Consider the following 21,693-nt stretch of genomic DNA (forward strand, 5'->3'; position numbering starts at 1 on the left):
GCTCTGCCCTCTGCACACAGGCACGGAGCTTCTCCAGGCACAGCTGGGGCCTGATCCTGCTTCAGGGAACCCAAAAGGACTCCCTGACACCCCAAGGATCAGGTCCTTCAGAAACAGATTTCTGCCCCAGCAGAACATCAAGTGGTCAGTGCGGGGGAGCCAGGGACAGGTCATGAAACAGCTTTCTCTGCTCCTCACCCTTGCGACACCACCTTTGGCTTCACATTTGGGTGCTGGGGCCAGCCCCGCTCACAGGCAGCAGGGACACAGAGCCTGAAGCAGAGGACAGTCGCAGCACGTGGCCCCGATGCTGCTTCCCGCATGCAGCAGCCCCACTGGCACAACAGGACCGCTCTGTGTGGGGCTGCTATCAGACACCTGCGCAGCTTTCATGGGGTTGCTTTTCCCTGCACCCACCGTTCCCCCAGCTCTGCAAAGTGCTGTGAGCCAGGGGCACGGCTGAGGACAAGTTTCTGCCAGAAACACCAACGCCAAAGGCAGATTTATTGCAGGAAACACACATTTTGCAGAGTGAGTTTTCATTTTCCTCCAGAACTGCAGAGGAAAAGCTGGGTATTTTCAACCACTTCACTCTTTAGATACTCGAGCACGCGATCGAAGCCCCCCGTCGAGCACAACCTCGGAGCCGGGGGTATTTGATGGCACGCTCGTGCTGTTTACGCTCCCAGGGGTGCACTTGAAAGGGATGGACACAGATAACGTGACAGCCTCCCTTCCTCCAGTGCCCTTACCCAGCAAAGTATCAAACCACACGCTTCAATCACCTCTTTCCTGCTGGCAGCTCCCTGGATCGCAGCTCTAATGGAAGCAGTTGATTCAGGAGCTGGACAAAGGCTGCAGCCTTAAAATTCTGGCTGCAGTGAACTCGTCTGTTTTATTAGTTAGATGGGGCAGGGGCTCAGACACTCAGTGGGACAAACAGGCCAGGAAACGCCTCGAGGCACACACGGGACTCTCACAATTCCAGGACACTCATCTGCACTTAACGTCGAAGTCCCTTTTCACTTGTCTCGGCTGGCCCTGGGCTTCCTAAGCAAGCTGCTCCCCCCTGAAATCAGAGGGGATTTTTGTCAGAAAGGGAAGGGAACCACACTTTGCTTACGATGCTTGAGACTTCCATTCATTTAGTGGCTGGTGGTTTGTATTTCTGCTTTCATGCTGCAGAAAGCTTGGCCAGTAAACGAGGCGGATCCGATGGCCTCTGTGTTTTGCAGCAGGATACGCTCCCTGGTGCCCTTCCCTCGGTACAGATCTCTGCAGCGGGGAGCTGCCTAGAAAGGGGTTGGTTTCTGGCACAGCGTGAGCTGTGATAACTTCACAAGAGCCCAGCAGGGATGAGACCCTTCCCAGAGCACCAGCAGCCGGTGCCCATCCCAGAAGCTTCCTCCTTGTATTTTTCTCTCCCCACCTTTCACAACATCCCAAAGACAAGCTCCATGCAGCCAGGGCACCCAGGAACTCTGCTCGGTTCCCATGTGATTTAACCCCCAGGTGATTTTCTGGCAGGGGACATTTTTCTCTGACTGCTTCTCTTTTAAAATTGACTGCTCTCTTCTCAGAGCTGGCGAGACAGATAACTACACAGAAGCACAAGTCCCCAAGCACTCCAGCAGCTCAGGGCTATTCACCTGCCTTCTCCCCGCTGACGCCTGGTTGCCCCGAGAGCCCAAATCCAGAGCCCCCGGCCACCCAGGCTGCTCCTTTCCTCTCCCTGGCCCGTGGGTCGCAGCAGCCCCACCGCATCTGCGGGGCACACCGAGCAAACAGGCAGAGCCTGGGCTTTAATTCAGCAGCTGCTGAATTTCTGAACATCTCGCTCCATCCCGCAGTAAGCAGAACAGTAGCACCATTGTAATGTCGTGCGGTGCGAGCGCTGTGCCTGCGGAGCTCACTGAAACAAGCCCAAGGTCTCCAGCTCCCAGCTAACCTCGTTGACGTGGGTACGGAAGCACCAAGGGGAAGCAGTGGGAGTCAGGACGCTCAGTTCCCAGCTCTGCCACCTATATTTGATTTCACCCCGAAGGATGTACAACTTCTCACCCTTGAAAACAGGAACAGCGTTTCCCAGCAGAGCTGCAATAAAACACTAATGTTCACAAAGCACTGAGAGCCCGGAACAGATGTAACCCTTCGAGGATCCGCTCAGTCGGGTACAGCAGCGTGGGACGTTCGGCAACACCGTAATACAAACCACGAATAACAGTAATTAACAAATAGCCATGGAGAGATGAATATTAATCAACATTTTCCAGCTTTCCTCAGGCATGAATGGAGGCTCCACAGATGAGATTGTTCTTTGGGCACTCCAACTTGGCAGCGCGGGTCACGGGAGAGCAGCTGGGATACTCCAAGAGCAGACAGAGCCCAGCGGTCAGCAAAAACCTCAGGGGTGTTGAGGATGCTAAGGGAACGTATTCTGACGGAGTAACAAAGCAAACCCCTCAGCTCTACCTGTAAACACAGCAAACCCCTCCACTCTACCCGGACTTGGCACAGGTTTATTTTTTAATCAATGCATGGGGAAACTCCACTGCACACACACGCAGGCCGCTCGCCTGTCCCAGCTGCACACAAGCACCAGGGAGGCAGCAAATCAAGTGACTGCCCCAGGTCTCATCACAGATCAGCAGCAGGAGCCGTGTCCACAGCGAGCTCGGCACAGCACCCAGGAAGGGGGCTCGGGAGCGATGCTTTGCCCAGGCACCAGCCCTCTGCATCTGCCCCTTGGCAGCTGGAGCAGGGGAGGGGAGCGGAGCTGGGTCCCCAGGGCAGGCGAGGAGCCCGGCACGGCGCATGTTCAGAGCTGCTTCCCAGGGGCATAACGCAGCTGGCATTTTCTGCAGCTCAGGGAGCAAGCTGCGTAGATCAACTGACGGCACCAAGTTTTATCCATACGTTTTTAAAAGCAGCTTCCAAGACAGAACAGCTGCTTCCGGGTGGAGCCAGGGCTCAACATGAAATGGCTCCTACACCGAGGTATGTTGGTAGTATCAACACAGATTAAGAAAAACGCCTTAAAATGGGGGAAATACCTTTCTCCTGCAGCATCTGGAGCAGAGGTGCATTTACAACAAACTCCCAGGAAAGAGCCAAAAATGAACCTGGCTGCTCCAGAGGAATGCAAAGGGTAGCAGGGGAGCATAAAGGGAGACAAGACAATCAGATGCCTGAAATCCCCGTAGGCGTAGCAGCTGCACAGACCTCCTGGCTCACAGCAGAAGATGAAGCTTCTCGAGATTATGAATGATGTAGCTGAGAGTCAGAAAGCAAAGGCCTGCGGTTCCAGTGCCTGTCTTCCCTGGACAAAATCCTGAAAGAAAACTGGGAATAGAAGACTTGAGCTATTTATTTCTACCCTGACAGTAGCAACCAGATAGTGGCACTGCCTTCCAAGTAATTCGTTCAGGTTTTGTGCTATTGCTCCAGGGTCTACAGCTTTGCTCCCTGACAGGGTCTTTTTATTTCAGTGAAAATAAGGGAAAAAAAAATGGGTATTAATGAGACACCTCAGCACATGCTTCCTCCCCCACTTCCAGTCTTGTGTGGGACAGCGATCAGCCAGGCACATGCAGGATAAGACCATGACACCAGTTTGGAGTTTGACTACCCCCATGGAGGGCTCAGTGCCATGCCTCAGATATTTATTTCTAGGAAGTGCCTGCACTTGCCCCACTCCTGGAGGGGAGCGAGGCCCCAGCTGCCATCGTGCCCCCTCTAGCCATGGCATTCCACCCCAGCAGACATCAGTTAAGCAGCGTTGCAGCGCAACTCACTCATTCGATATCGCCTTTGAAACTGCACTGTAATGATAAATTTTCACTTCCTTCCCTAGGTAGTTGCACAACGCCGCCAGGCATTGCTCAGCCAGCAGCTGCACCTCCCTCCCACCTCCTCAGCGGGGTGTCCTCTGCTTTACGCTGCCAAGCTCAACGCACTGGACGACAGATGTGGCCTCTGCAGGTATCCTGCCAACAGGATTCCTCCTACTTTCTTCAGCTTTCAGCAGAAGGAAAAAAAAACAAAACACCACTTAACTTCTCAGCCAGTTAGAAAAATTGGCTCCCTCAAGTAATGTTTAATTAAAAGTATCCTAAAGGAGAGAGCAGCTCGGTGAATGGAACGCTCTCCCACTGACGATATATAAATAGCCCAGGCCCAGAATTCAAAGCCCTACTTTGTGGTCGGGCTCCGCAGCCTGCCCAGGCAGCGTTTGTGTTGCACGGCTTTGGTCGGCGTGTTTGGGAACAGGGAAGTGGCTTCGGGTCTGGGAGCTGGGCTGGCCCATCAGTGACACAGCTGGCCTGGGAGGGGGGAGACAAAGGACACTCAATTTGGAGACAAAACCGTTCTTACAGCAGAACGGCATGAGTTAAATACGGCAGTCCCCAAATTGAAGAAACGTGCCGCTGGTGGCTCCTCGCAGCGTAAGGCCTGACAGTTCAGACTCGCTCTTCAGGTAAGGCTGAATGCAAGCCTGGACATCACCAGAACTGCACAAATTCAAAACAGCATAAAAGCAGCCACACCAGCACAAAAAGATGCAGTTTATGTTCTCTGATCAGCCAGCTCTGCTGGAGTAGAGGCAAGGCAGCAGGGAGCACGAGGCAGGGCTGGAACAGGAGAGTACAGGCTGCGAGGCTTCAGACATGCCTGGGTTTGCTCTAGGGAGAGCACAAACTGCACGTAGCCACGGTGCACTAACAAAGCTGTTTTATGTAAGATCAGGAATAAATCCAGCGTCTGGGACATTCTCATCACTGACCTGGAGAAGGGGAGTGCAAACCGAGCTGCGCAGCCAGCTCCCGTCTCCTTTGCCCAGGTATTTCTGGTCTCCCATCACAGCCGAGTCTCTGCTGTCGTCACCAGAGCAGTCGTGGTTCAGAGGAATACCCACAAAGGATTTTTTAAATCACTAACAACAAATAGTTCTCTCAGCCTTCATACAAGGTTTTCATCCTTTGGTGCAATAGGCGCTGCTTCCCTCAATTACTTCACAGATAATAGGCAGCAGATCCCCAATTAGTTACTTCCACCAGGAAAACAGAAATTAATTACACCCGAGAAGATTTTCATAAGCAAGCAGTGGCGCAGACACCACTCAAAGCTCCGACCAGCCCCGGATCCTGCAGGAGCCAGAGCAGGACTCCCTCATTAGACAAGCAAATCGCAGCACCCGGGCGCTGCGATCCACCTGCAACCTGGTGGCAAGGGGCTGTGAGCACCACGGACCCCAAGGACCTTCACCACCCTTACCTCTCCTCCACCCTCCTGCTGACACCCAGGGGCAGCACCGCTTGCTCTTCCTGCAGCATCCCAGGGTGGAAGGGCCAAAGGCTGCCTCCCTTCAAACCCACACCCGGGCCCTGGGGTGGCCAAACAAAGTGGAAATGTTCCTCTGATGGCAGAACGGGCCTCACAGGGTGTCAAGACAAGAAGCACAGGGGCTGGCGTGCAAGTTGGCTAGCACAGCATGGGGAAGAGCAGCCCAGCATCGTGACTTGTATGTGCACACATCAAATTAACTCCCCCGAGACAATCGGTTGTATTGCAGCAGCACCTAGAGGTCAGAAGACAAAGACCATGCCGTGCTAGGCACTGTACAGCTATCAGGTACCTCCCCTTCCCAAAACACATACAGGTGAGGAGCTCTCTTTCCCTGTGTCCCACAAGGTGAAACGGGAGAACCAAATGGGATGCCCAAGGCCCTGGGGCAACCTGCGTGAAACCCAGACGCCAACTCCCAGCCCGAGGCCAGAACAGCAGCGGGTCAACAAACGTTCTGCTGGGCTTCGCTCTGGGATGTGCGCATCGCTCACAAATGCTGGAAATACAATTGAGTTCTTCAAAATCATGGAAAACATGCAAACAAAACCACTATTGCACACTAAGCTACCAAGTAATTTTTGCCCAGGTCACCTATTGTGCAGCACAGCTATTTTACAAACGTTTGCCCTGTTTTGTTTGCCTCTGTTTAAGAACATCTCTCTGCCTAAATCAGACCGACTGCATAGGCCTACAGAAGAAAACCTGCTGTTTTAGACAAAAAAATACATTCTCAAATGTAATAAGTAGTTTCAAGATGGATCTACAAACTCGAGGGACAAGAAAGGGCCACTCCCAGCTTCCTGGTGGTGCAAAACACCACATTTTCACTGATGCACCAACTCGTCCCCACTCCACAAAACCCCATCCAGCCACACCAGTTGCACCAGTACTGTTCCAGTGAGCTGCCCATGTTCTGGGCCATGGGCATGCAGCCACAGCAGCTGACACCTCTGGCAGGCACCCAGGTGCTCAGCCAGCCACCGGCACAAGGCGTGCTCCCTCTCCTGAGCCCTGCACCATTTCCATCACCAACTTCCAGGGACTGCAGTAGCTCCTGCCAGCAGTGCAGATCCACGGGCCCCTTCCCCATCCTGCAGAACAAGTGAACCACCCTGCCATCCTCCTGCGAGCCAACAGCCCTCCCACCTTCACGCTCAGAGGATTTCCAGTGGGGCACAAAGCTCTTTGCCACCACACCACTGCTCAAATCCAGCCCAAGTTAAAAGAGAGCCAGTAATTACCAGCAGAAGGCTTATTCATGTGAACGCTCAGGAAAATTCCCAACGAACGCCAGAAGTCGCACTGCCAGCGGTGCTAATTTTTATCTGTGGGTAGGCAGATGGAAAATATTTGTCTTCTTTCTAAGAGGTGGTATTCAATTTTATCTTAAAAGCAAGCAATGCACAACTTTTTTTTTCTTTTGAATGAACAGAACACAGCATTGCTTTTAGTATTGTATCAAGTTGTGGAAGTTAACGAGTACTAGCACCCAGAAAGTGACTGGAGGATCCCAGGGTGTTGTGATTCCTTGGACACCCATGCAAAGTGAACAGGAACTGTTCCAGAGCAAAGTCCACCCTAGTGGTGGAGTTTTTCCCACAATTTGCCTTGTAAACACAGGTTTATCCTGTCTTAACCCCGTGCCGAGTTATGCCCTCTCTCGCTGCCTTCAGCAGCGGAAAGCCAACAACTCCACCTCAGTTTCCCAGCAGAACGGGAGAAAGTCACCTTCCCTAGAAAGATCCCCGGTGCTCTCAGAGAGCACTCTAATTGCCCGGCACACATTCAGGTCAGGTACCCACTGAAGTGACATTAATGAGCGAGATGGAGACTGTTTACAACACAATCAAGAGAGGTTTGTAAACATTACAGCAGCCAGCAGCTCCCCTGAACGCAGCACCGCAAGAGAACGGAGTGAGGGAAGAGAAGGGGAGGCCTGGGGGGACACCACGGGAAGGAGGAATGAACGAGGCACGCTTTTATCTGAGTTTTGCTGCTGGATTTATACATTTCACACCCAGACTTAGATATCTTCAGGGGGAACTTTAAAAAGCAAATGGCCAAATCCAGCAGAGCTCCCTGGCCAGCAGCAGGCTCACCCTGCCTTGACATACATGCTCTCACGAACCGTGGTCCTAGGGAATCATTTGATGGGCTTGGTGCCGGCTGCTTCCCACCCATTTGAGGCCAGCCAGCACAAAAAGGCAAGCGAGACTCTCTGCAGCTGTGGAGAAGCGGAGGACACCTGCTGCAAGAAGGCATTTCATGGGCCTCTCCGTCCACCTTCTGTCCAACCAAGTCCTCAGAGGTCACACGCAGCTGAACTGGATGCACGTACACTAGCACCAGCCTAAAACCCCAGTGAATGTAAAGCACCAGCCCAGGCTTACCTCCGTGCTTGCTCAGCTCAGGTTTGTGGGGTGTGATCAGGGAGCTCCACGTTGCCAGCAGGCCCCAAACGCTCCCATTTCTCTGCACGTTCCTTCCCGGCCCAGCCCTCTTCCTCTCTCAGCCCCCCTGGCCGAGGGGCCCAGCACCCCCTGCCCACACAGGGCCCTACTGCAGGTCTTACACCAGAGTTACTGCTCCGAGGGAAAATAAACACACACGGAGAAAGACTTGGATGCTATTTGATGGCAGTCATCGCAGCCTGACTACCTGAGGAGCCGCCCAAGTTTCTGTCACCCCAGACGTGCCTACTGCCGGACAGAGCTTAGAGCCACTTACTCTGAGCTAGAACCTTCTACAGGGCAATGCAAGTGAAGCTACGGAGAAAGTTCCAGAGTTACAGCCCCAATTAGTGCAGGAAAGGCGGACAGGCTCCATTGGCACACGCTTCCAAGGCCTGCGGAGCACCACAGGAGCTGCCCAGACCGAGTCGCGTTTCCCACCGCTCCTCTGCACAGCTGGCAGCGCTGCCTACGGTGCGGGACAGGCCCGGGGGGGGTACACAGCCCCCCACCGGGATTTCCATCCCCAAAATGAAAAGTTGATTCTCCCCCAAAAAGTTTTTGTTCTAATAATTGCAAAGCAGAGAAAGTGACTTGATGGAAAACTACTGTATTGCATGCAGTACGAGTATCCCCCTCCCATCCAAATGCTGTGTTACCCCCACTCGTGACTACCAGAGGAGAAATAAAACACTACGAGGCTATGACGGGATGAACAACAATACTCCAAGCTACACCGCTGGGCCTCAAATCGCCTCCTGCTCAGACTTCTTGATTTTTTGACCTGGACGTAAATGAGAGCCAAGACCTGGTATTTGCATAAAGCCCAGATAGCCTGAAGCTATTTTCTCCAGCCTTGCACAAATCTGCGTAGCGCCCAATTTTAAAGCCGAGCCTTAAAGTCTCTGCAGTGCGACTGCGAGCCTCCCATGCAAACGCCCAGCACAGACAGGGAGGTCTCAGCATCCTCAGCGCCGATGGCTCCGGGCTGAGGCCAAGGCAAACCCCGGCTACCCCCCCCCAGCATCCTCAGCCCCCCCCATCCCGTGAACCGGGCGAGAGCCGCCCCAAGGGGGGAGCGCCACGTCCCGGCGCCTTTCACCCCGCTCCTCCTGGGTGCAGCAGCCCTCTTCCTCCCGAGAGGAGGCTCCTACCCTTCCCCTCCCCTCCGCCCCACTCGGCGGGGGGCTGCGGGGTCCCGAGGCCGCCCGGGAGGCTCCGGGGGCGGCGGGCAGGGACTGATCCAGCCGGGGCCCCGCTCCCCAGCCCGGCCCCGCTCACCTGGAGTAGAGCCGGCGGGCAGCGGAGCCCGGGCTGCCGGCGGCGGGCAGGCACGCCATGGGCACGGGCACCGGCCCCGGCCCCGCCGCAGCCCGGGACCGGGCACCGGAGTATGGCAGCGGCGGGAAGTGATGCGCCGAGCAAAGAAACTCGCGGGCAGGCCCCTCCTCCGGCTGATGTCAGCCCCGGGCGGGCAGCGGCCCTTCCTCCTCCTCCTCCTCCTCCTCCGGCCCGGCCGCGGGGCTCCGCGCTGCCACCGCCTCGGGAGCCGCCGCTGGCCCCGGAGCGAAGCAGCGCCCTGGGGTGCCCTTACCCTGCGGGTGCCCGCTTGTCCCCAGTGCCCACCTCGAGGTGCGGTCACGGCTCCTGCACAAAGGGGTTGGTGCAATAGTAAACCATCCTGCCCCCCACCGCCCGCAGCCGCTCAGCTCCGCTGTAAAACCGCTCCCGGCTCGCTCATCTGAGGCTCTGCTCCCAGAACCAAGTGCCTGCACCTGGAGGAGCACCGGGACCTGGCACAGCCGCAGCCACGCCAGCAGCAGCGGTGCACCAGCAGCCCCCTGGCAGCCTGACACCAGCATCCACCACCAAGAGCCACTGAGCAAGCAGCCAGGACCTGTGGCAGCCAGGAACACGCTCAGATGTTTCCCTCCAGCCCATGGCAGCTGTCCCGTTGAGCGCTGGCTCATTGTCTCTCATGTGTCCAGAGCTGGATGCAGGACACTTCAAATGCTGCATGTGTCTCCCTCTGTTTTCCACTGCCTGCAGTGCTCCTGTAGGTTTGTGAGCTGATCGCTTGGCAGGAGCCTGCCTGTAAATGAGTGCTGCTTATCCAGCAACACCAAATTAAACATCATTATCGTTGCAGACTCCCCAAAGAAGCACAGGCATAAGCTGTGGCTTTCAGTGGGTTCCAGCAGCTTGCTCCGCAGTCCCATCAGACGTGCGGTCATGTGGGACCCTGTGGTCATGGGGAATCCAGAGCCACGTCCTACTTACTGGTGCCTTTCACCCTAGGGACCTGCGCAAATGCCCCTCTCAAGAGCAAGCAGAGATCCTGCTCAGGGAAAAACACCATCAATAACACCCTACTAGCAAACCACAAAAGCCTCTCTCCCAAGAATTAATTGATTGGGCATTTAAACCCAAAAGAAGGCTCATAAAGAAAGTTGTTTCTGTGTCTTAGCTTTGGAGTGGTCTCATTTGTGCAGATAAACCACAGCAGCAGAAACCGTCCCACTGAGAGCCCAGGGAGGAGCATGAGGGTCCCAGTGAGCGCCGTCCCGCACAGCAGAAAGGGACCCCCCTCCGCAGGCAGGCAGGAGCACTGCTGGAGGGACCCCAGGCAGACCCAGAGGCCAGGTTGGGGTGCCATGCCTCACACCAGCCAGCTTTTAACCCAGGTTTGTGGTTTCTCTGAGAGCAGCAAGCATCCTGGTGCAAGCAGCCATTCCTGAGTGCATGGGAAGGAGTAACCATTCAGCCCGAGGAGGGTCTGTATTTCCAGAAGGGAGGGTTGTCTGTGCCTCCCCACAAGCCCCTCTTCAAGTGAAAAAAGTGCAAAAGATGAAAAGCAGCTGCTGTTGCCTCTGGCTACGGAGCTTCCTCAACCACAGGAGACAGAGGGTGCTTTGCTGCCCGGGGCCCACAGCGCTGGGTCGGCATTTAGTGGACGTGGGCAGATGGAGTAATTGCCCTTTAGAGAAACAATGCTGGAAAGGGGAGCAAGAGAAAGGAGGGTGGAGGCCAGCTTCCAGTTTGGGCTCACGCCAGATCTATGGTATTCCACAGAGCTCTGAGCAAACGAGTCACCCACACGCTAATGACACGGGAATCGCCGGGTTGAATTCCCCGGCCTGGGTTACGCGGGAGGTCAGGCTAAGATGAGCGTAATGGTCCCCTTTGGCCCTAAAATTCATGAATTTGCTATGGATAATTTATCATCTGACAAACTCAGTTTCTTTCTCTTCTCGTAGAAGTGGCAAACGGGTCACAATAGATTTGAATTCATGAGATGAAATAATTCAATTACTTTGCTGTGGGTTGGGTTTGGTTAACCCTACGTATTCATGCCAAGAGCTCCCTGCAAGTAGTTGGACCTAAGCCACAGCTCGGATCTCTTGCTCAGCTGCATGAACCAGGCAGATTACATGTGTGCAGAGAGAAAGAAACCCCAATGCCTTTAAAGAAATACCACTAATTCATCTGGTGAATCGTGTCCACATTGCATCACACGTTGGGAAAGACATGGAGAATTAGAACGACTCCAGATGAATGTGTTCAAGAGTGACCTATGAGAAAAGGTAAAAGAAATGGATTTGTTCGGGTTGGGTAAGATCAAGAGGAAGTGGAGTAATAATCTTTAAATATGAATAGGGCTGCTGCAAAGAGCAACAGAAAGGAGGAATGGATCATCAGGAAAGGGGGTAGTGTATAGAAAAGGGTAAAATCCATCACAGGAGATGAAGGGCTTGTGTTAGATAGACATTACGTACCTCTGCTGACAAATACCACTGCCAACAGCTTTTTATTCATCTAAAGACACCGCTGATGGCTAGTAAAGAGCAAGACCCATGAAATTACCTGAATTCTTCTTCCTCCTAGTTACTGAACACCTCTGTGTCTGAGCACAGGCTGCATACAACTTTGCTTCACGCATAAACCCAGGCAAAATCACAACATTAAGCAACAGGATTGCAGGATCCTTAACTCCTTGAGGCGTTCTTAGTGTTTCTTTAAGGCACTGATATCCAAAGCCATCACACCACAGCACAGAGGAGCTCTATCGACACATTTCCTACCATTTAGAAGAGACAACCGTGAAAGCAACAAGGGACAGAAAGCTGGGGAAAAGGCGGTGACAGTAATACAGAACAGAGATACAGTCGCCAGCCAGCAGATTTTGCTAAGTATATATGGATCGCGAGGATCTTAGGGCCATTCCTCCACTGCCTTGATGTCTTCACCATCCAGACACACCAAGGAGTCAGGCACTCCCTCCAAGACATTAAGATCTCTCTTAATTAGCATGGAAGCTTTCCTGCGGCTCCTGAAATGGGTTGCTGGTGGCCTCTGCTGGGGTTTATGTGCAAGAAGAGCATTGTAATTCAGGCTCCCAACACCGACAGACCCAAGGTGGAATTGCTGCTGAACTGGCACTATAATCGTCAGCTTTTACTAGCAAAAGCTGGAATTAAACACCATCACCTTGAACTGTCTTTTTTTTCCCCAAACTGGCAGGTTCTGAAAGCACGTTGCTATTACACTGCATTCTGAAAAAAAGATTGCCATTTTCTAAATTCCTTTAAAGGTAGCCTGCAAGGAAAAGCAGGCTGTGGTCTCAGTTTCTGTGGATATAGAGCAGCATATTTTTTCTTGCACTCATTTTGTTGTGACTGCCTGTGAAAGAACACAGGTGATCCTAGTGTGCAGGTGATCCTAGTGTATGGACAGGTGCATCCAATTCTCGCCTCTTCCCCACAGACAAGCATGTCACTCCTAGCTCAGTTTCAACATGTTTGACAGAAAAGCAATATTTTTAAGATGCAGGGTCCCTATCAAGTTCCCCAAAACATTAGGATAAAGAGACCTATTGTCTTCCCAGCTAAGGGAAAAAGGCAGCAGTTACTCAAGCATTAGTAAGTGGCTGAAGAGGATGTGAGCTTGAGCCCCAGAGAGGGTCTCTCTGCTCTGCAGTTGTGCCTGTTTCAGGCATGCATGCACACAGGTAAATTATTCAGAGAAGCTCGTTACTCAGAGATAGATGCTATAAACGATCCACTAGCAGGCAAAGTGGTTTGTCAACACTTGTCCAGCACAAATGTTCACGCAGCCACACACTGAACTGAATCAGAGAACTGATCCACGCGAAAGATAACGCAGCAAACCTCCTCTCCGTGCACACACCTGCGGGGGGATGTGCCAGCGAGATCCCTTTTCCCTTCCCAGATGAAGAACACGGGGCTAAGGGAGGGGACGATGGACTGCTTTCCTGTGAAACATCTCCCCTTGGTGCTGCCGTACGCTGGTTTGTAAAATGGAGACAATGAAACTACACGCTTTTACCTGTTCCTCCTGGGGAAGAATACAGAATTAATTTCTGAAGATCTTAAATGTATTTCTGAGCTGCAAGCAAAGCAGTTTGAATAAGCCTGAATTGAGTGTGAAGATGGGTAAGAGAGAAGTTAGCCTTATTTGAGAAAAAAGGGTTATGCCCCGGAAGGTGTAAAGGCTGATGTGCAAATCTGGGCCACACACAGCCCATCTGAACCTGGAATGTTTGCTTTGGCTTTGGGATTTTCATAAAACATAATTAAGTGATTTGCAACAACATCCTCCTCAGAACAGCCCAGAGCCATGCAGGAAACTCTTGAGGGGGCAGGGATGGGTTTCAGCAGGAGTGCTTAACCATTCCTGTTATTTAAAACAATACATTAAGATGAATGAGGCTTAATATCTGTCTTTGGGGAACAGAACCCTGCATGCATCTGGAAGATCTAATGGGTCTAAATAAAACCGCTGCGATGCACAGCTTTTTTTTCAGGGCCTGGAAAGGAATTACATTTTTCAAGAGCTTTTGCAATCCTTCTTTCCACTGAATCTGGTCCTAAGGCAACAAAACTCTGTTCAGGGAGTGAGACTCTGTAATGATTTCCTCTCCAAAGTAGACACAGAAGAGGTTATTACAATCTGCAGATAACCTGTAATAGAGACTCGCAGCCAGAAATATAATTCATACCTGAAATATGCGAGATCATCTGAGAGTTAGGAGCTGCTTTGCTGCCTGTGGTTGTCTCTTAAAAGCACCTGGAGCACAGATACCAGGGAAAGCTCTGAGTAACGAGCTTCTCTGAATAATTTAGCTGTGTGCATGCATGCCTGAAACAGGCACAACTTCAGGGCAAAGAGACTCTCTCTGGGGCTCAGGTTCACACCCAGAGCTACATTGCCCGGAGCCAGCAGCCAGAGTCAGGGTGGGTAGGACATCACTGGGCTGTCAGACCAGGTCAAACCCCTTCCCACCGTCTGGAAGGGGACACACCAAGGGTGCTCCTAGCTTCCTTTCCCCACCCCAGGATGAGCCCTTCATGCCCAGCCCTCTCTTCCACTGGTAAGAAAGACCTGAATGTCAGCAACAAGAGGCTTTCCTTAGAGAGGTTTTATCAAAGCTTTATTGCTCAGGCAAATAACCCCGAGCTCCTATGCATGATTAGCTCATATTCACAATGATGGCAAAGGGTTTGTTTCACCAACTTCAGTTCCAATAGCCAGCAGATGAATAACCAATTTCTCCTGCTGGAAGTCTGGGAAAACCGCCTACTAACACTAACTCAAATAAGAAGTAATCTTTTGTTATACTTCAAAGCCCAGGGGGAAAATACACATTCTCACCTTGGAAGGGGGCTTTCTTTCCTTTTTAAATCAGAACAGTTGGTAATGACATCAATTACAAGCAAGCGTGTTTGGGTTTGTTTTTAAAACAGATTGCCAATATTTACACTTCAACTGCATTGCTTAGCCAAGTTTCTGCAAGTGCTTCCCAAATACTCACGTGTAACTGACAGCGTTTATTTCTGTGTAATTGGCCAACAGCTCAGGACCAGAAATGGAAGGTGCAAAAGGAGATCGCTCCGTGCGGTGTTAGCAGCCACACCGCAAGGTCACAGGGCTTCTGAACGCCAGGCTGCACAGCCCTCCAGTCCCCAAAGCAGCACTTGTGACAGGAAGCACTTGCTGTTTATAACCAAAGAGCTGCAGTCTAACCACACGGGCTCATGCCTAAACACATCAACTTCTTAATGAGCAATGAAATCTAATGCAAAAATGCCAGTAGAGCCCAGCGCTGCCAGGTGCTTCTGGCAGGTTATACAGTTTTGGTGGTGGTGGTGTTTTTTTCTAGATTTCTTCCACTTGAAAATAAATGAAATAGAATACTAAGGCAATTTTATGACAACATTAAACAACATTTTCTTAGAATAATAATTCCCATTTTAGGAATATTAATGGGCACAGTTAGCACACTCTCGGTGCCGTTAATGCTGATTTTTGAGCAAATAACAGAATGCAAAGACAGTTCCAAAGGCCTGAAAAGAAACGAATAGGGAACTGATTTTTTTTAGAAAAGCAACTGGGACAACCCAAGGATCTTCAGCCTTGTTAGTCCAGTACAGGACACAGTCAAAAAGGGTATGGAATGTCAATCCATCACTCCAGAAAACTGCTCAGTTCAGATGACACAAACAAGATGAAAATGCACGTGCTAAAACAAAGGGGCAGTGGAAGGCTGCTGGTACTGGGAGGTAACAAACCAAGCATAATACCACAAAGCAACACAAGAGCAAGGAGTATAAATATCAGCTACTGGCACGATGCAAAACTAAGTCAATTAACTTAACTTGCTTAAGAAAATTTTAAGGCATGACTTAATCATAGGTGACAGTTAACTTTATAGACAAGAAAAATTCTGGCAATAGAAGGAAAGCTTTTTAATCTAGCAGAGAAAGGCACTTTCAGAACTTGCAGTTAGGCAAATTCAGACTAGAAATAAGATGTGATGTTTAAATGTAGGTAATTACACAGTGAAACAACTAGCTTACTAGGAACCTAGTGCTCTCTCCATCAGTTTCTATCTGAAAGAATGGTGTTTAACTATGCTGTAGCTCAAAGTTCTGGGTCTGATGCAGCATTCACTTAGTGAGAATGTTTATGTCAGAACTCTAATTAGACAATTTGCTCTGACATCTGTAAAATCTGTCTTCTTATTTTACCTATTGATTAGTTGTATCCTTTGATATTTTAAAATTTTCCTGGACTGGCAAATTTCGACGTTGTGGTTGACATAGCACTCATGTTTTTATTGTAACATGTACTGAAGTATCGATCACACTGGGTGATTAGCAGCCTGTATTGCCTAAGGGACAAAATGAACGTTAACATTTATTCAAGTTGTCCATTGAGATCAAGCATTTGTGTCCTTTGTTGATTGCAGCCTGAGGCTGCATTGGCCTCTTGGAAAAAAAAAGCAGAGTCCTGATTCTGGATGAGATGTTTGGGACTGGCAAAGCGCAGCGTTAGTCTGCGTTTACAATCCCATTCCCTTAGTTTTCTTTGGAAATGCAAAGGGAGCCAAGGGAGTGGCTTGGCTGTTCAGAGCAGTGTGTCTACCTCCTGGCTGCTGCTTTTGACTTTCACTGGTGCACTGACAAATGATGTTGTCATAGAAACATACAAATCACATCTGGGAACCCTTCCAGTTGACACCATGCACAGGACAGAGCATTTCACTTGCCTGTCTCTACATCTCTACAAACTTCTCACCTTTCTACCAGACAGCAGAATTAAACAAGCCCAGATTTTCCTACCAAGTTCTTGCAGCGGCAGCACTCTTGCTCAGAGCAGCTCAGCAATAAAAACCCATCGTTTCCAGGGCCATCAGTTCTCTTGGTGAAGACAGTGGCAACGCGCCCACCAACTTTGCTGCAAGCAAACAGAGATTGCTCAGGGTCAGCTTCTCTACTTACATAAACGGGGATAGCTCTATTTATTGTAACAGGGCTGCGTCGCTTTACATCAGCAGAGAATTAAGCCTTCAAACATGCAGTGTTTATTTTCCATTGGAGATGTGTATGCAGCTAGCATCTATTTCCTTTGCACTTAGCTCCATATAGATTAATTTCATCAATAGTAAGACGATATTTTTGCCAGCTTATATGCAAAGAGACAGAAAAAAATGCCCAAATACCAGTCAAATCAAAAATAATCTTGGGTTAAATGACCATGTTGTCTAGAATTCCAGGGGACAACAGCAGAAACAGTGCCAAAAATGAGGGTAACCTGACTTGACAGAGCATAACAACGCAAAAGAAAATTTGGTGTGTTAGGTTATCCTGCTGCTTCTCCACCAACAATATTTTGGATTGTCATTTAGAGGTAAATGAAATATAACCAAGGGGGAATCAGGTGAATTTATGAGCAGATTATTCTTAATAATTGGGATATATAAAGCTCTTCTGCTCTCACAACCTGCCATAGTCAACTGTACAGGTGTCCCAGCTAGGATTGGGCACATCAGTGCTGATGCAAGGCAGCTGTTGTATGACAGAGACAAGCTGTCACGGAGCACCTGAACATGCCACAATATACTCACCTGCCCAAGAATTTCTTCCTAGGTAATTAGATAAGCTTCTCACCTGTCATTTTCAAATGGTGTAGGTCTGAAATGAATGGCTTGCAAATTGCTGAGCAGAGATAAAGAACTGAAAGGTGCAGGAGGGACTCAGAGTCACGGAAGGCCCAAGGAGAGCACTATAAAGAGGAAGCCCTGCAAAAGGAAGTGGAAGCTCTGGTGGGCAGCCTCTGCTGTGTGGGCAGGTCTTCAACAAAGAAATAAGCAGCAGCAAAGGCAGGACAGGAGGACCCAATTCCTGGATATTTATTTTGTTTAGACCATTGGGGTTTTGAACCCACAGTTCCAAACCAAACACATGAACTGGGCAGTGATCCTGAGCTGCAGACTCCACCATCCGCAGGTCTGTGCAAGTAGGGAACAGGCTCTGCTTGTCCCCTCTGAGATCATTGTGCATCGGTATGCTGCATCTTTCTACCTACTGCCCTGGTTTTGTGCACAAGAAACATATGCCTGCTCCTTGCATGCCAGGTCCAGCCCCCACCAAAAGCCACAAGAATCTTTGCATCAGCTTCTGTGGGTTTAAGGTCAGGCTTTAAGATCCCTCATAACTTTGTAATGCTGCAATTCTTCCCTACCACCTACCCTTCCTTTCCATTTTACAGCGCATGGAGACAATGTGCAGGGAAATGTGCCATTTTACCTGTGGATCGTTGAATTAAATTGCCTCCTCCCAGCCTGGTGCTATAAATCCTCTCGCAGCTGAAGAGCCCCGTTTACTACAGCAGGTTTCCATGGCAATCGTGCGCTCTCCCACGTTCAGCTGCACAGTGCAGGCAGCCTCCCCATCCTTTGCTTCTGATTCCATTCACATAGTCTCCTACTGATACGAAAAAAAAAAAAAAGGCCACGAATAGTTATTTCCTACCTTTACACACTTTTCCATGATAACTGTATGATTTATATATATTTTAACACATCAGGCGAGCACTTGCTGTTTTCCACGCACCATTCAACATGCAGCATAAAATGCAGATATTCTGAAGGTATAGTTTTTGATGACACACATTATTATTATTTCAGGGCTTCAAAGGAAAAATACAAGCTTAAGATTTCCTTGTGTTTCTGGCTGTAATGACTGCAAAGGAAGAGCATCTCTATCGCAGTAAATCCCCCCCTAGGCTTGCTGCAGCCTCATGGCAGCTCATCTGCATGTAAGCAGTTCTCTAAACAGCACTTAGTACAACACAGTAGCTGAGCGTATGACACAGGCCATGGGAAATGTCTCTGCTTACTGCTAACAAGAGGGGAAATAACATGAGCTGCTAGGATTAAAAGAACAGAAAGAAGATCAGTGGTACCAGCAAAAATTCTGCAGCCAGGCTCGGACTCACCCGTATGTATCTCAGGGAGTTGTGCACGAACACTGCTATTTTACAACAGTTTCTTTCTGTGAAAGAAGAAGTTTGTGTCTTATCTCAGGAACTGCGACAAGGCTTTGTCAATGGGGCAGCAAATTTATCTCAGTCTCAGTTTCCTGCTGGTTTGAGAGATAATAAGTACCTTTATGAATGACTTCAACGTGTAGGAGCCAAGCCTAAATTCTTTGCAGCTTCAAATGAAATCCCAAATTATGAAGTGTCTTTATCTTTGTCCCTTTTAAGTTCAGCTAGCATTTTGTCATGGATTTCAATGGGCACAGGATTGGGCCCTTGGCTGTCAGACTTCAGAGCAGTACACTTTTTTTTTAATCAGCTGCCTTCCCACCATATGCTTACTACAAAATTCTTGTCACATCCAGCTTGCAGTTAAAGCCTAGATTTGTGGTTTGATTGTTTGCTAACAGAGAATTTCTATGAAAAGTGGTTTACGATGTAAATTGCTTAGTCAGGCACTGTAAAAAAAAAAAAAAAAACAATAACAACAACAAAAAAAAACTAAAAAAAAAAAAGCAACAACAACAAACCCCATACAATTTAAAAAAAAAAAAAAAGTACCAATTTTTTCCTTTCAGCTGGACCTATTTCCCATCAGTGAAGGAACTCCTAATGCTCCCACGAAGGCAGGCACACAGGGCAAACCTACACGAGAAAGAAAGGAGTGTATTTGTACTTGCCAGAGCTGTGAGTTTCTGCTTATAAGACCCTTGGAGAACATCTGGTGGGGACAAAACTGTGTCTGCATGATATGCAGCAGCTTCAAACCACAGAGACTTAGGAGGAATTTCTAGTTTGGGTTCACATACATATGCACTTCCTGAATTTTGCTGGGCCTTGTGGGTTATTGGTTTAAATATTTCCCAAGCAGTGACAGCGCACAGCAGTGGCAGTGCAAACTGAAGGCTCTGGAAGGTGAGCCTGCAGCCAAAATGATGTGAAATAAACCTGCAGGCTCCGAGCACCCTTCCGCAGGGCTGAGCAAATACCAAGCTCGCTTGTACCTTGCTGAAACACTGGAAAGCCACACCGAAGCTCAGAGTGCCACATATGGCAGAGCTGGGCACTCCTGGTCCCACCTCAGTGGGCATTAAGGGTACCTGTCAAGATCCCCAGAAACTGCCGGCCAGGAAAAAGCAGGCTCGCATCTTGTTGGTGTGTTCTCTGTGGGATAATGCCACGCAATGGGTTATCGGCATCGCTCCTGGCAGGTTTTTAGCTACAAGAAGCTTTGCAATATCCTGCCCAGAAAAAATAAAATAAAATAAAATGGCTTTTTTAAAACCTGTAGCAGGTATGTGATAGCCTGTAGTCCAACCTGCTGAAACTAGTGGGTGATGTCTGAGTACCCCTGCAAGGGAAACTAAGTGTTTGAGGACTGATGTGTCATAAATGCCACGTGAGTAAAAACATGGGGCCCAATTCTGTCTTAGTTCCATGTGATGGGAGAGGGGAGTCAGCAGGACAGAACTGTGCAAGACTGACTCATTTTGCTCATACAGACCTAAAATACACATCCAAGTGGATTTGCTCCTCTCTGACTCAGTTCACACTTGGCTCCCCGACTTGGGAGTTTCGCACTCTGCAGCAGAGGGATTTGGCCCAGTGATGGGTAGGTTCCACTTCCTCCTCTCCCAGCAGATTTGTGGTCTAACACTCCACAATGTGCAGCACAACACGCTGGCAATCTGTCACTCTCCTGGCTCTCGTCAGCTCCAGCAGCTTGCCGAGAAATAACGGTGCCAAAATAAATGCCAGTCCGACCCGAGTGACTTCAGAAGCATCACCCGCGTGCAGCCGAACGCGCTGCCTGGCACGGCTCCTGCAGTCCTGCTCCTCCTGGTGCCTCCCCAAACTGAGCAGATGTGGGACGAGCCCTGGGCTCTCCTGGTTGCCGTTGGCCTCCCAGCTTACCCAGCCTTCCCTGAAAGTCGCCCTCCTGCTGCTGAGGTTTCACGTTGCTGTTCTCTCCTCTCCTCTGTACCACTCTGCTCTGCTTGATGGCTGCCTCTGAACCCTCAGGCTGCAATTTAGGCTCTTATCTCTCGCACACCCTGAATAGCTGCGGCTCCCCTCTTGGACAAGTTCTGCATTCTTAGCACTGAAACCTCTAATCAGGCCGAAACCTTGGCTTGGAACAGCTTGAGATGGGAACTTTGTGACTCCAGTCTGCAGCTCAGGAATTCCTTGTTTGGTTAGACTTGAAAAGCTGAAATGCTGCGGAGATCTGAGCGCAGACTGCAGCGACATTTATTAGATTAGCAGTTTGAGTCTGTATCTTCAAGAGAACTTCTCTAGAGACCACAGGGATCCTTGTAGATGAAAGGATGTGGTGTCAGTATCTTGCCTCACCATCTGAGTACTTTCCAGTAATAACGAACACTTATGATACTGACATTGCTGCTGAGAGCAAATCTGTAGAATTATAAAGCACAAACAAATAATTGAGGACATAAACCAGAAACAAGAGTCAGATTCAATATAAGCCAAAATGCTGATGGAACGGTACATTAGTCTGCTGTGCTCTGCAGTGAGGACACCTTGGAGAAGACACGATGTCTTTTCTCAGGGTACTTACTGAAATTCAGCCCATGATGGCAGTAATTGATGGTCACTGCTGTAGGGAAACAAGAAATTATTTTTACCCTTGTTTGCTTGTCTTTATCATATTCATGCACCTTCCATGGCTCTCCAAGCCAACAGCACCTACAGCTTTGGGAAGTGCAGAATTTCAGCTTACGTGAGAGGATATTTGTGGGAAGGAAGTGTAGAACTCGGAAATGTAGGAATTTCACAGGAAATTAATATCTAAGGATCATCCAGCTAAGGAGAAGGAGAAGCATCAAACAATCAGCCTAGTTTTGGCTGTTAAATATCAATCGTAACAGTTTTGGTTGTAATCACACAGCTGCAGGAACCAACTCCCAAAGCACACAAACAGAACAGGGCAGGTTCACCAGCTGGGATGTGATGTAAGGGATGTTCAGCCTTCTGCAGCCACCGTTTGGGGAAGGTTTAAGAAAAGCATTGTCAGGCCTCAGTGTGGGACACCACC

The 21,693-nt window shown here is 49.8% G+C and overlaps 1 protein-coding gene across 2 annotated transcripts in view; it reads right to left on the reverse strand.

Moving 5' to 3' along the window:
- GPSM1 (G protein signaling modulator 1) overlaps positions 1 to 21,499 on the reverse strand; it is a 79,473-nt gene extending 57,974 nt beyond the window's left edge. Inside the window, exons 1-4 of one of the 2 annotated variants that reach the window (XM_035341776.1) lie at positions 20,143 to 21,499; positions 19,200 to 19,283; positions 17,906 to 18,085; positions 16,439 to 16,553 (exon numbers count right to left, since the gene is read on the reverse strand). Coding sequence is in view for 1 of the 2 variants with exons in the window: in XM_035341774.1 (XP_035197665.1) it covers positions 9,078 to 9,136 (59 nt within the window). In the remaining variant the exon portion in view is untranslated. Of the gene's footprint in view, positions 1 to 9,077; positions 9,290 to 16,438; positions 16,554 to 17,905; positions 18,086 to 19,199; positions 19,284 to 20,142 lie in introns of those variants that run through there. The other variant, XM_035341774.1, reaches the window with a different exon arrangement.
- Positions 21,500 to 21,693: the final 194 nt, after the last annotated feature.

This window comes from Oxyura jamaicensis, chromosome 17 (genome assembly GCF_011077185.1).
Source record: "Oxyura jamaicensis isolate SHBP4307 breed ruddy duck chromosome 17, BPBGC_Ojam_1.0, whole genome shotgun sequence".
Taxonomy (NCBI): domain Eukaryota; kingdom Metazoa; phylum Chordata; class Aves; order Anseriformes; family Anatidae; genus Oxyura; species Oxyura jamaicensis.